At 39.2% G+C, this 14,342-nt stretch overlaps 1 protein-coding gene across 1 annotated transcript; it reads right to left on the bottom strand.

Annotated features, from left to right (window-relative positions):
* Positions 1-571: 571 nt before the first annotated feature.
* Positions 572-13,433, bottom strand: LOC124516488 (guanylate-binding protein 4-like). Its single transcript, XM_047085823.1, has 10 exons — positions 13,244-13,433; positions 11,078-11,205; positions 9,016-9,125; positions 8,635-8,828; positions 6,600-6,845; positions 5,053-5,333; positions 3,393-3,605; positions 2,329-2,431; positions 1,796-1,989; positions 572-922 (listed from the first exon to the last, which is right to left on the bottom strand). Exons 1-10 carry the CDS (start codon positions 13,431-13,433, stop codon positions 704-706), a joined length of 1,878 nt encoding a protein of 625 aa, XP_046941779.1. The 3' UTR covers positions 572-703.
* Positions 13,434-14,342: the final 909 nt, after the last annotated feature.

Genomic DNA, 14,342 nt, shown 5'->3' with positions numbered 1-14,342 from the left:
ATATGTATACATATATGTATATATGTACAGACACACACATACACCATGTATGTCTTATTTACTTTGGTTCATTTTATAAATTTTTGTGTTCTTCAGTAACACTTAAAGTATGTCTCTATGTAAATTTTACAAATGTCTTTATAATCTTATTCAGAATTATTTTGTTACAATGGCATTGAAAATTTAGCCTTTTCTTCCATTGTTTTTTTCTTTTTTTTTTTTTTTTAAATTCTGTTGTCTTCTTTTAATTTTTTTTTTTTTCAACGTTTTTATTTTTATTTTTGGGACAGAGAGAGACAGAGCATGAACGGGCGAGGGGCAGAGAGAGAGGGAGACACAGAATCGGAAACAGGCTCCAGGCTCTGAGCCATCAGCCCAGAGCCCGATGCGGGGCTCGAACTCACAGACCGCGAGATCGTGACCTGGCTGAAGTCGGACGCTTAACCGACTGCGCCACCCAGGCGCCCCATCCATTGTATTTTTCAACTTGGTTCCCATTCCACTAAATTATTTCATTCAGTCAAAATTAGGTTTATCTTGTATATGCCATGAGCTGATGTTTTTTGCAATCACTTTTTATTTTTAAACTTTTGTTGTATGAAAGTGGCATGACACATGTATTTCAAAAATAAACACAGTATTACACTACTAAAACAAAAGAAGCCTCATTTTATAGTATCCTTAACAAGACATCTAAGCTTATTTAATTGTTTTCATTGAGAATTTTCCTCCCTTGACGGACTAGCCTAAAAATTTCAGGTAGTGCCACAATTAATACATTCCCAGCCACATCAATCGCCTTTGAAATCAATAACGGATCAGTTTTTTTGTTTCTTTCAATTTCTTCTTGTAGTCGATTTATCTCCTTATTCAACTCCTCGGATTTCTTTCCAAATCTTTCATTAAGCAATTCTTCTTGGACCTATAAAATGAAAAGAGTCCACTTGTGAAAATCACCATTATCAGGATTCAGCCAGCAGCAAACGTAGGTATCTATTTTTCTGCCACTTTAGACTGCTGTTTGGAGGATATCCAATGTGTCCATACATTTTGACCTGGATAATGAGAGTATCCATGGTTTATAACATCCTAAGATGTCCTCAGCATCATCTCTCTGGGGGTGGGTATGTGTTGGGCCTAGATCAGACGTGAGAACTTTCCCCATAACGCATTCTAGCCCAAACAATGCTCTTTGGGTAGGAATACAGTTTTAATTCTAATTAATTCTCAGTTCTATTTGAGGTTGCATGGCCACAATCATCTAATAAAGCATGGTAACTACTGACTCTGTACAGATTATTGCTTATCAAGCTGCAGGTTGGACCAAGGAAAGATTTTCCTCTATGTTTTATAATAATCCCAGGATATTCAGACAGATCTGGAAAAAAATGCAGCAAGTTTTGGAGCCTTTTCATTTCATATCAGACCTAATTGGATACTTTCAAGACAAAAAAAAATCTATTTCTGATCTCTCTGATGGTGGTATCAAGAATCCTAAGGACTATAGGACTAGAAGACAAAGACCCTACTCAATTGGGGTTCACAAGACCATTCCATAACCACTCCAAATAGCAAACCATTCCTCAAGGGGTGTTATTTGTATACTCGAAAGTCTAGCACTATGGAAGGGACAGATGTATTATGGCTTTAAGGGTTACAGCAGGATCCACATGGACTGAGGCAGTTAGTAAATCACATGCCATTTGTGTTTCACTCTTGGATCATGACTTTGCTTAAAATTTTGTCCTTCTCTTCCTGAGGAGTGAGGATCTGCCCAAATCCAGGCCAGACTTACCTTCAGATAATGTTTCAACATCCTTTCCAGCATTTCCTGAGTGTTTTCTTTTTCCTTCTTTATCTTCTCTTCCAGCTGGCTTAGGTTTTCCTTGAGGCTCCTCTCTTGAGCCTCCATTTTTTGCTTTTGTTCATTTTTTTTCTGTTTTAGCTGCTCCTGTTCCTTCTCAGAGGCCTCCCTTTTGGCCTGCTCCACTGCCCCATGCAAGTTTTTAAAGGGAATAAAATAACAGGTCAGGTCTGACCCTCCTGAGCTTAGAGACTTAACTGACTTTGCAAAGGTGACTGGGAAATGTGTAATTTCACCAGATGGCCACACCATTGACAGGTTTCTCATTTTGAAGTTAGAGACTCTGCCTGGCTGGCTGATGTACAACTACCACTTGTCTTGTTATTTTCAGAATTGATTGAACAGAGCATGTTTTCTGTGGTAGAAGAGGAAACTCCTTGTTGCAAGAAGGTCTTTGGTCAGATCTGTCAGTGGGCACTGCAGGAATCTACCCATCCCGCTGTGAGTTGAGCCCTCCCCTGTACCTGCTTTGGCCATGTCCCCAGCAGTGAGGGCTTTGTCTAAATGCATGATGGATTCCTCTACTGCTGCCTGTGACTGTAGGAAGTTCTGGAGGATCTCATTTGCCTGAGGAACCAACCAACAAGGAACAAATACATGTCAGGCAACAAAGATCTTGTCTCTGGTTGCAGAAATAATTGTTCAACAAAACCTCAAATGTGGCCCAGTAAATTGTGTATCCCTGAGTGATTCCCTTCCTTCTATGTCCACAGCATAAATTCTAATCTATTGATGAGAATGGAAAAACTCCATCATAGTCTTCTTAGTTCTTGAGACCCTTTTCTAACTGATGCCCACCCCCAAGCCCCACCATGGGTTACAGCCAACCAGACTCCTGATTCTACAAACATATTAAAACTTTGTTTATATGTATTTGGACATTCTTTTCTTCTTCCTGGAAGCTCTTCTAGCTTTTCTTAATAAAGCTAACATCTATGAATACTTCATCTTAAACTTCTAGGAGCAACCTTCTGTAATGTTTCCTAAGCTGCCATCTGAGCTTTGAATGGCCACCAAGATACTGATTTGCCCTACCAGCTCTACCACTTACTGTGGCATGGACTTAGGCAATTTATTAACTTCTCTGTGCATCACATTTCTCAAGTGTATAATGTAGATAGTAGTGTACCTAATTCACAATATTACTCTGATGATTAAATTAATAACCCAACAAAAGCACCTAAAGACCATGTGTGGTAGAGAGAGTCAGTGTTCAATGTGTTAACCATTATTATCATCATTACCATTATCATTAGTCTATTAGCATACCAGTACAACCTTTATCATACCCTATCCTGTTCACTATTTGTATCTCTGGTAAAATCAGCATCTTGGGAGCAAAGTTGTGTCTCTAATATTTGTATTCCCCAGGGACTTAGCACAAATATTATCATATGCTCCATAGGGAATTATTGCCTTGCTCTTGTTTTTCCCCATAATTGGTACTAGGGTCTTAGATATTCAGAAGGTGCAACAAAGGCCACCTGACTCCACTCTACGGTTCAACCTCTTTCCCTTTATTCCTTACCTTAACTCCTTTCCTGTGCACCTCTTTATAACCAAGTTCAACATTTCTCTTTGCTTTTAAGTACAGATCATATCCTCCAGAAACAGAGAAAGTTCCTTTTGAAATGCTTTCCTTCAGAGGCTCTGAAAGCTGCTCCATTGCAGCCTGACAATATTTGAAAGATACATCTTCATTTTGCATCAAGAAATCATCCTTCTTTTTCTCTATGGTGTCCTGCCAGGGAAATGTAGAGAAATCCAATGGGAAGAAGCTGTTAGGAGGGAAAGTTCAACTGTCATCCTTTTAGAAAAAGCATCCTGATTACCTAAGAGTACAATGAAACATGGAACAGACCAGGAGTCAAGAGACTTTTAGCCCTAGTTCTGACCAATTCTCTGTGTGACCTGTGGAAAGTCCCTTTACTTCCCTGGGGTTGAAGACATGAACTCCATGGTTCCTTCTGCTGTAGTATGATTAACAGTGACCCAATCATCAACAATGAGCAATAGGAAGTTGAATTGTGGCTAGAAGCAGAGTTTCCTCAGAGAGTTCGGGTTGTTATGGATGAAAATGTACATCCCCCTGCCCCCCAAACAATCATCTGGTAATGACTAACGTGTATTCTGAGCAGACTTTGGAACGCTCCATGAATTCTTTTAACAAGAATTTGAGTGTGTAAAGCGGAAAAAATAAACATTTCCCCTGCTCTTGAAAATTACAATACAGCTGACTTTCTGGCATTTTCTCAATACGAACAAAGAGATTTTTTTCACTGTAGGGTGGTCATAGACTGAAAGACAAACTTCCAGAAAGATGCCAATGGTAATTAATTGTCCCCAGGAATTAAACTCTCCTCCAAGATTTCCTTCTTCTGATGTATACCCCTTGCATGGTCCTGGAGCCTATGAATTTGCTGAATTTTATTCCAGTGGTTAGATATTACATGGTACAAGTTAACTTTAAGAAATGGAGATTACTAGAGGGTAGGATTGGAGAAGGCTTAGATAAGACCATATATTCTTTTAAAGCAGAGAGTTCTCCCAAGCTCTTGGTAGAAGAGGAAGTCAAAAAAACTAAAATATGAAAAGAATTTTATGTGTCATTGTTGTCCTGAAGATGAAAGGAGAACATGGAGATATACAAAAAATGCTTCTAGGAGCTGGAGGCACCCCCTGTCTGAAAGCCAACAAAAAAGGGAACATGAATCCTACAACCAAAAGGAAGGGGATTCAGTCAGCAGCCCGAATGAACTTGGAGCCACTCCAGAGCCTGCAGCTGAGAACTCATTTTGGCCAACATCTTGTTTTTAGTCTGTGACACTCTGAGCAGAGGATGGCGCCATCCTATGCCTATGTTCTGACCTACAGAATGGTAAGCTTATGCATGTATATTATATATGTATTATATATATTATATATGAATAATATATATATACAAATATATATTTATTATTACAATGTGCTAAATTAATGGTAATTTTCAAATGTAGCAATAGAAAATTAATAGAATGCCCATCTTTTAGTAAAAAGGTGACTAGTAACCCTGTAGTGCCCTGTCACTCACAAGAACCCAGGTTCCATCCACCATGAGAGGTAGAAGAGCTGCGGAGTCAAAAAAATGTACTGTAAGCATTCATCCAGAAGGGTAGGAATTAGGAAGGATAAATGCTGAGACACACTACCACAAGCTTTTTCTGGAAAGACCGCTTGTCATCCTTAAAGGAATGCTCCATGAAGACTGCAATGGCTTCCCTCTCGCAGTCTGTATGCACATCCAGCAGCTCCTGGAGCGTGTCTGTGGGGAAGCTCACTCGTTGGGCCATCTGCTCGCTGTAGTGGTCGGCTGCCTTCTGCACGGCCACTGAGTTCTCACGCTGGGCAAGAGCTGTCACCACGTTCTCCAAGCAAGGAACTTCTCCCGTCTTGATGGCATCCACATAGGCTTTCAACAGAGTACCCAGCCCTGAATAAGGCAGGAAATTTGAGGATAAATAGCAAGGTCTTAATCATTGGCTTCCAGTTTTTATGGAGCATCATTCTGAGATCACAAAAACCCCACCTTATTTAGAAACAAACTTTATTTTCTTCTTTGGGAATCTATTTCTTTCTAACAACATTGTTTTCCTATTCTTTCTTTTGTTCTCCATTTCTTCATATTATAATTTAAATGATCAATTACAGGAGCGCCTGTGTGGCTCAGTCATTTGAGCATCGAATTTTGGCTGAGGACATGATCTTGTAGCCCATGGGTTCAAGCTCTGGGCAGGGTTCTGTGCTGACAGCTTGGAGCCTGGAGCCTGCTTCGGATTCTGTATCTCCATCTCTCTCTGCCCCTTCCCCGCTCGTGCTCTGTCTCTCTCTCTCTCTCTCAAAAATAAACATTAAAACAATTTTTTAAATAATTGATTAATTGCAATTAATATGCTCATGGGTCACTGGAAAAATAGTTTCCCATTCAATGAGAATAAAAAGGAATAGATTATACAGGTGAAGTAGTATACACAAACAAGACCAGCTACATAATTTGTGTGGCCCAGGACAAAATGAAAACGTGGGCTCCTAGTTGAAAATGATCAAGAATTCAAAACACGGATAGATGGGTGCCTGGGTGGCTCAGCTGGTGAAGCAATCGACTCTTGATTTCCACTCAGATCATGATCTCATGGTTTGAGTTGGAGCCCCAGATCAGACTCTGCGCTGACAGCTTAGAATTCTCTCTCCCAAAATAAATAAGGAAACTTAAAACAAAACACACAGAGAGTATTGGCTCATCTCTGCACAAGGTATTACCGGACTGTATAAGTCACGTGCCCATGAAGCCTGCCCTGCATATAAGACTATACATAAGTTTCTTTGTCAATGGGCTTGCCGGAACTTATAGCTTCCTATTCATGATCTGACTCATGTAAGTTTACAAAATATCTACTATATCCTTAAAGACCAGAAGATATCCTATAGGATTTCTCAATCTACAGATGTCCTCTCTTTAACTCTGTCTTGACTTTTTATAATTAGTGAATTAGGGCTTTGAGATATATTACGTCTCAGCAAACCCTCACATAGGGAGCCTAATTAAGAAACATGTATGGATACCTTTTCATGGCATGAATATCTGCTTCCCCATCATTACACACAGATGTCAACAAAATTACTGCCAAACTCAGAGTATACTCAAAGCTCTACCACGCACACTGATACAGAGACATGCTGTGGGACAAAGGTGACTCACGGTTCCCAGTGACAATGATTCCCTCTCGTAGGGTCTTGGTCTTTGTATGAGTGAAAATATAGGTGCAGAATTTGTTTGATTGCTCCCGGAAACTACTGTCCAGCTGGTCTTCTGGCACGTTCTCAATATGGGCTAAGAGATTTTTGTCATTTGTAGGCCGGTCAAAGATGAAGCACTTCCGTTTTGGAAAGAACTGTCTGATACACTCTCTGGGAATGTTGGAATTTTGGATTTTGGGATTTGTGCCTGCAAAGGTGGAAAAAAGGTGATCACTGAAAGGCAGCCTTCAGGTAGAGGAGTGAGGACTTCATTTCCAGGAATTTTCCCATCATTGCAGCTCCTGTGTCTGTAAATCTCCTTTCATCCAGTCATTTCTAACCAACCTGGGCCATCACCACAGGTATGGAAAATCCATTTCTGCATGGAGCAGAGTCAAGAAAATACTATGGGAGAAGAAAGAAAGGCATCAGGCTCAACTGAACAAACTTATAATTGGTTTCCTTAGCATTGGTATGGAGTTTAGTGGTTTAAGTATTTATAAAATGTTTATCAAATGACTGATGAATGAACAAAAGTAGTGAAAATTCCTAAAATAAAGTAATCCCAGAAAGAAGAGTAAGACATTGTTTGTGAAAATAATAGGAGATGGACAAATAATACCAAGGGAAGAAAAAAATTTCTAAAATTCAGAGTAAAAAAAAAATCACACTAAAAAAATATGTTTGGAGCTCTTTTAGCGGAAGTGTCCACGTGGTAAGGTTAACCTGCAGGTAATTTGGAGGTCTTAACACTATCTATATCAGGCTAGATCTGACTTGGAAGTACTTCATAGAATGATTTTGGGGGATATATAAGATGTTCAATAAAATTTTTTTGGAAAAATGAATACATGAATGATTAAATGAAAACTTGTATTATTTCCAGGTGCCATCAATGATTCACTCTGCTAAAATAAAGTAAAAATAAAATGCAAGTAAAATTAACATGTAGTGAATTAATGATATTAAAATGGTAACATAATGTACAAGACCGTAAGAAAGAAGAAAGTGAAATCATGTGACAGATAGATGTGGATCTGAAAGTCTTACTAGAAGGACATCTTTTTTTTTTTTTTTTTCTGGACTCTTAATGTGTAAATATCCTTTCTCTGAAATTTGTAACTGTCCAGGCACTAGTAAAGTATTCATAGAATATTTCATAGAAACATGAAATATATTTTTAAAATACGGTCATTTAAATATGGTATATACATAGTAGAATACTATTTAGTCTCAGAGAGGAAAAAATTCTAACACCTGCTACAGCATGAATGAATCTTGAGGACATTATGGTTACTGAAATAAGCCAGTCACAAAAAGATAAGTAGTGTATGATTCCATTTCTATGAGGTACCTAGATGGAGACAGAGAGTAGAATGGTGGCTGCCAAGGGCTGTGGGTAGGGGGTATTAGGGAGTTAGTGTTTAGCAGGTACAACTTTGGATGGGGAAGATAAAAAGTTTTCGGAGTTGGTGGGTGGTGATGCTTGTACAACAATGTGAATGCATTTATTGCCACAGAAGTATAAGCTCAAAAATGGTTAAGATGGTAAATTTTATGTTTTGTATATTTTTCCATAACAAACAATTTATGTCCGTTTATTTCTTGTGATTCAATGTTCACCAGCTTCTAATCTGATGAGCTATTTTTGTCAGTATGAAACAAGAGGAGCACATAAAAGGAACACGAGTATGTGGGCCTTAGGAAGCTGCAGCACTGTAACCTAGAAAAATGTTTCACAACACCCATTTGGTCTAAAATCATTTGGTTCCACAGTGGTCCTTAAATTTCCTCAGCGAGCTTACTCCAGCAGCTGGAGTTTTGCAGCTAATAACCTATGAAAAACAATCACCACAGATCATTCACCAATCACCCCTCACTAATAGACTATATCTCGAACCAAGGGCAAACAAAATTTGATTTCAAGTCCTGAAGGACAGGGCTTAGTTGCTCCCACTCCCTCTGGAACCTCCGTCACCCATGCCATGCTCTGAGACCTGGAATTAGCTTCAAGGCATCCTCCAGGTACTCATCTTCAGTGATTGAGGATTCATCTATCTTCAACTCCAGAGTGAAATCCCGGACAGTCCAAACAAAGTCTGGAAAGAAACTCACAAACTCGGTGGAGTCCTCTACTTCATCAGGTGTTGAGGATTTTGCCCTGATGAGCTGCGTTAGTTCAGCCACGTAGCTGAGAATTCAGCTAAGGAAGGAGAAATGATTTATACCACAATTTCCAGGTCTTATAAAAACAAATTTTATAAACATTAACTTATTTCCCATGTCCCTTCTCCTCAACCAGACAATTAAGAGGACAGTCTCAGTTGCCATTCCTGTAAACTCAATAAAACGTGGTGGTTTGGTCCCTGGAAGGATACTGCAGCTGCTCCAGGGCCTGGTGGTTGATGGTGCCTATGCTGTTATAGATCAAGGTGCTGCTCAGAAGCACAGTCAGGGCAAAGATCCATGAGTCATTCTTAGGGTTGACCTGGAAAGCACATTAGAGCAAAAGACTAAAGAGTCTCCCCTTCATTTACTTGTTAACATTTCCATTCATTAACCATTCATTAACACAGTGACTAGAACACAGTAGATATATGCCAATAAGCAGGAAATTATTCCTACAGCAAACTTTATGCATCATGGACAACATTAAAAACACAATGTCATTCAGTTAAATTCAACAACTATTCATCGGTTGTCTTCTAAATGTCAGGCAATACATTTGGTTGTGTGGACACAACCACCCATATGATAGTTGTTGCCCTCAAGAAGTTGACTTTCTGGGCTGGTCAACCAATGAGTAAACATACAACCAAGAAACATTAACCAAGTTAATGATCTCTGCCAGGAGTAGAACCAGAAGCCTAAAATGTAAAAGGAAAAGGGGTAAAAACCAAAAACGTAAAAAAGAAAAGTGCCCTGCGAATTCTGAGCAAGAGATTACATCTGACTGTGAAATGATGGCAGTGGGTAAAAAAAAATAGGTGGGTTTTAAAGAAATGATGCAGTGTGGATTTGTGGAAATGAAAAGATCATGGGAGGACCAACACAAGCCAAGTCGGAATTAAAAAGCACAATCATATAAATGTATTATAGAATTACTCCATTTGGCTGAAGCAATGTATAAATGTGTGAGAGTAGATGACAAGACTGGGAAGGAGATTCAAGACAAGATGGGAGGGGCATTGAAGGCCAGGAAAACAGAATTAGACACTACCTAAATCTAAATTTAGTGAGTTGTTCTCTCTTGCCACCAGTTATTAATAATATGGTATGTTTGGGTCCCTTAAACAAGTGTAATTAGATAAAAAGAAACAAGTTTTGGCCAAAATATAATATATTTCACCATCAAGAGTCCCTCTTCATTTTTTGGGTGGGGGGTGGTAATTAGAGTAGATCTAACTCACTAGGAATTAAGTTGCAGGGCCCTTGAACGGTAAGTAACAAGTTGGTACTTATGTTCTTTTTTCTTAGTTTGAGAAGTTGCTGGTACATTCAAAGAAGGGATAAACTTGTTAAAATCCAAACATATGGTGAGATGAATTCATGAGGCCTGATAGGTTTTTAGTTTCTCTTCTTTTACACTTTATTTTATACTGAGGACTTTAAAACTTAAAGTTTTAAAACATTAAAAAATTTTAATTCAGAATTTCTAAGTCTCTCCTTTATTTTTTGAGGGGCAGTATCAGAATCAACCCATCTTCTGCTGCTACAATGTAGACTCAGACTTATATGAAGTAAGGAGAAACTACTGATTGTGCCTAATACTGTGAAGACAACACGCCTACAAGTATCCTGTTTACAATATTTTCTATTGGTCAAGATCATGCTTTTTAGAAGTCAGTGAAGAAACTTAGACTAAAATCATTATGGATATTCTTGGAACAGCCAAAGCTTTTCTGGAGTTTATTTAAATATATTACTTTGTTCAAACCTATTTTTGAGGCTACTATATTCAAACTGACCCATCCATACAATTTAACTGGTAGTCCCATTGACCTGATGGGTTACACTTCAGTCAGTTTTCGTGTTACTTCACCAGGAAAGTTGAAATCTAATCCCTACCCACTACGAGGTTGCATCCATGGCACCTTGTACTGATTGTACTAAGTACTTGAGGTCTCCCCGCTAACCTCTGGGTCTTTACTTTCTTCCCTGCTGTGTCTGTAGTACTTAGCAGAGAGGCCTGGATGTAGCTACTCAAAAGTGTTTATTAAATTGTGTCATTAACCCTGGTGTTAAAAGTAAGATGAATATCTTAACTCACCTTACTTGACATGAGTTTGTGCTCTCAAGGAAAAAAGTTCAAGATAAGAGAATTTAACCTCATTGTCTATAATTTGCACTTGCTATTTGTAGGAATAGGTCACAGAAGTGGAATTGAGGTAGTGAATTAATAGGCAAGAGCAAGGAAGTTTACTCAACTTTCTTCCTTACCTTTTTCACATCCCCCAGGCCCTCAGTGTCCAGAAGGACAAGGATGTGGTTCTTCTTGGAAGAGTGGGGCACACACCACATCCAGATGCCCTTGGTTTCAGATCTCACTGTGGCGTTCATGCGGAAACCTGCAAGGGAGGAGTTAACAACATACAGGGACAGTAGATAGTCCAGGTTCCCCAGGAGCTACAGTGGTGAAACTTATAAATGTCTTCCATTTCAGGGTCCAGCAGGGAAAGGAGTTTCTTCCATTTCAGCGACAATCTACTGTTTACAGACATTAAGGATTTTCTGAGGAAACACTTTGGGCCCCTATTTATCTTGTACCTGTATAGGCTCAAATAGGTCATAGGACAGATTAATGTAAACTCAACTAACCTGTGTAGTTTTAGCTGACCCTTAAAAGGAAAAAAAACTTTACTGCACTGAAAAAAATAAGAAATACAAGCAGCCAATAAATATATGAAAAGGTTCTCAAACTGATTCATAGTGAGACATAGACTATGTGACTATATAGTCACAAGGTTAGCAAAAGCCAAAATGTCTAACATTACCAAATGGTGATAAGGATGTGGGAAAATCTCAGTGACTGCTAACAGTCATGTAAATTGTACATAAAAGTTAAAAAGCTGTTTGATACTGTCCAGAATGGCTGAAAACACAGATATCCTGTCACCCTGTGAGTCCAATTCTGGGTATAATCAACGGGGGAAGGTTGAGTAAGTGTGTACTGGAATTTAAGTACAAAACCATTTATGATAGTTGAATTCATAAACAAGAAAATCTGGGACCAATGTCAACATTCATTAATAATAAATGGAGAAACAAATTCTGATATCTTCATATGATTGTACACTATGCAGCAGTTAACAGAAATAAATTACAAATGCATACAAGAAAAACAACACACAAAAGAATACACATGGTACAATTTCATTTATATAAACTTTAAAAGCAGACCAAATTAAACTTTTTTGAAATGCATAGACTATAAAACCATTTCTTTCTTGCTTTCTTTCTTTTTTTTTTTAGAGAGAGAGCGCACGCACACACGAACAGGATAGAGGGGCAGAGAGAGAGAGAGAGAGAGAGAGAGAGAGGGTTCAGCACACAGCCTGATGCAGTGCTCTATCTCATGACCCTGGTATCATGACCTGAGCCAAAATCAGTAGTTGGACAGTCAACTGACCAAGCCACCCAGGTGCCCCTGAAACCATCTTTAAAAAGCAAAGAAGTGCCATCAAAATTAAAAATACTGGTGAGCACAGATAAGAGTGTGAGAGGGTGTGATTTGGGCTTTGAGTGTTGGTAATATTAAATTTCTTTACCTGATCAGGTGACCATCTTACATTTAATAACTTTATAGTACATGTATGTTTTACAAACTTTTCTGGACATATTACAGTTTTCACATTAGAAAACACTGAATACAGAAAGAGAGGGAGCACAATTTATCAAACTTTTGTTATGAAATGGAAGAAAAAATTTAATCTTAGCTCCCTTGAGATTTGGGAATAACAGGTTCTTCCTCCCTCCCTCCTTCATTCCTTCCTTCCTCTTTTTTTCTATCTCTTTTATTTTTTTTTAAAAACAATTTAACGCTTTTTTATTTTTATTTTTGAGACAGGGAGAGACAGAGCATGAACAGGGGAGGGTCAGAGAGAGGGAGACACAGAATCTGAAACAGGCTCCAGGCTCTGAGCTGTCAGCACAGAGCCTGACGCGGGGCTCGAACTCACGGACCGCTAGATCATGACCTGAGCCGAAGTCGGCCGCTCAACCGGCTGAGCCACCCAGGCGCCCCTTTTTCTATCTCTTGTAAAAAGAAGACACAATAAACTAAAATTTTATGCTGCTGGGAATGGCCCTGTAATTTGGGCAAAAGTGACACAAAAGAAAGAAAGGGAATCACGACAGGAGCTGAGCTGATGAGAGTGGATGGGTTCCAGAGAACAAGCAGGGTTGGAGACTCTTCTTTTTTACTAGATACAAGAGTAAGATTTTGTGGATATATAGGGTTAGGTTGTAAATTTGATGGTGAGAATTAGAATTTTTCTTCAGTGGGAGGGGTTAGGCTCTTCCTTGAGATGACACTAGAGGAGGCCTGAACAGCCTGTTATATTGATGGTTCCAAGTAAATGGCCCTGGTCCCAGGACAACACTCACCATGGTTCTGTCCTGCCAGGCGGTTCATTAGGTAGGATTTTCCTGTCCGAGACAGCCCTGCAATGCCCACCACCACCACAGGCTGAGATATCTTGTCAAGAATCTCTAGTGCTTCTGGATTCACCACCAGCTCCTCTTCCTTGTTTTTTATCAGGCAAATGGGGGCTTCCATGGTGAGTCCAGATGCCATGGTAACCTGTAATCCAGAAGAACTGTTCAATATAACACAAGATCCTGAAGATCACCTCTAAATCACCTCTATTTAGAGGTGATCTAGATCACCTCTAAAAACACAAGATCACCTCTAAAAATTTTTTTTTGTTTAACATTTATTTATTTTTGAGACAGAGAGAGACAGAACATGAACGAGGGAGCGTCAGAGAGACAGAGACACACAGATTCTGAAACAGGCTCCAAGCTGTCAGCACAGCGCCCAACGTGGGGCTTGAACTCACGGACCACGAGATCATGACCTGAGCCGAAGTGGGATGCTAAACCGACTGAGCCACCTAGGCGCCCCGTGAAGTCACCTCTAATGGTTGTACAAATTACACACATATCAGCTTTCTGCTTATGGAATATAGACATCATTCCTAAGGGAAAAGTGTATACCCTAGTTAGTGCCTTAAGGATTGGTACAGAAAACCTGTATCTATTATCTTAATTGTTCTTAAAGTGAATCCTAAAATAATCATATCCAAGAGATGCATAAAATGAACAGAATGAAGAAAGCAAAGGACTGATGATAGAGTCCTGAGAAAACCAACATTTTGGGGGCAAGGAAGAATGAGACACGAAGGAAATGAGAACAGTGGTCATAGAGTTTCTAAGAATTCCAGGACAATATAGTGGCTCATCAATTCTGCAAATATTTATTCAGTATCTACTGTATGCTGCACTGTTCTAGGTGCTCAGTATCCAGAAATGAACAAAATGGATAAGATTCTTGCCTCATGGAGCTCCAGTCTAATAGGGGCAGTCAGGTAATTAACAAAACAAATGAGAAAAGATCTACATGTGTTAGATGATGGTAAGTGGTCTGGAGAAAAGTAAGCAGGAGATGAAATACACGGCAATAGATAGGGTTATTGGGGGTTGA

The sequence above is a fragment of the Lynx rufus genome, unplaced genomic scaffold, assembly GCF_022079265.1.
Source record: "Lynx rufus isolate CCGP_SWC_20201006 ecotype Redwood Valley unplaced genomic scaffold, mLynRuf1.p SCAF_2, whole genome shotgun sequence".
NCBI classification, from domain to species: domain Eukaryota; kingdom Metazoa; phylum Chordata; class Mammalia; order Carnivora; family Felidae; genus Lynx; species Lynx rufus.
Note: the sequence above shows the minus strand (reverse complement) of the source record. Positions and strands in the feature narration are given on the sequence as shown.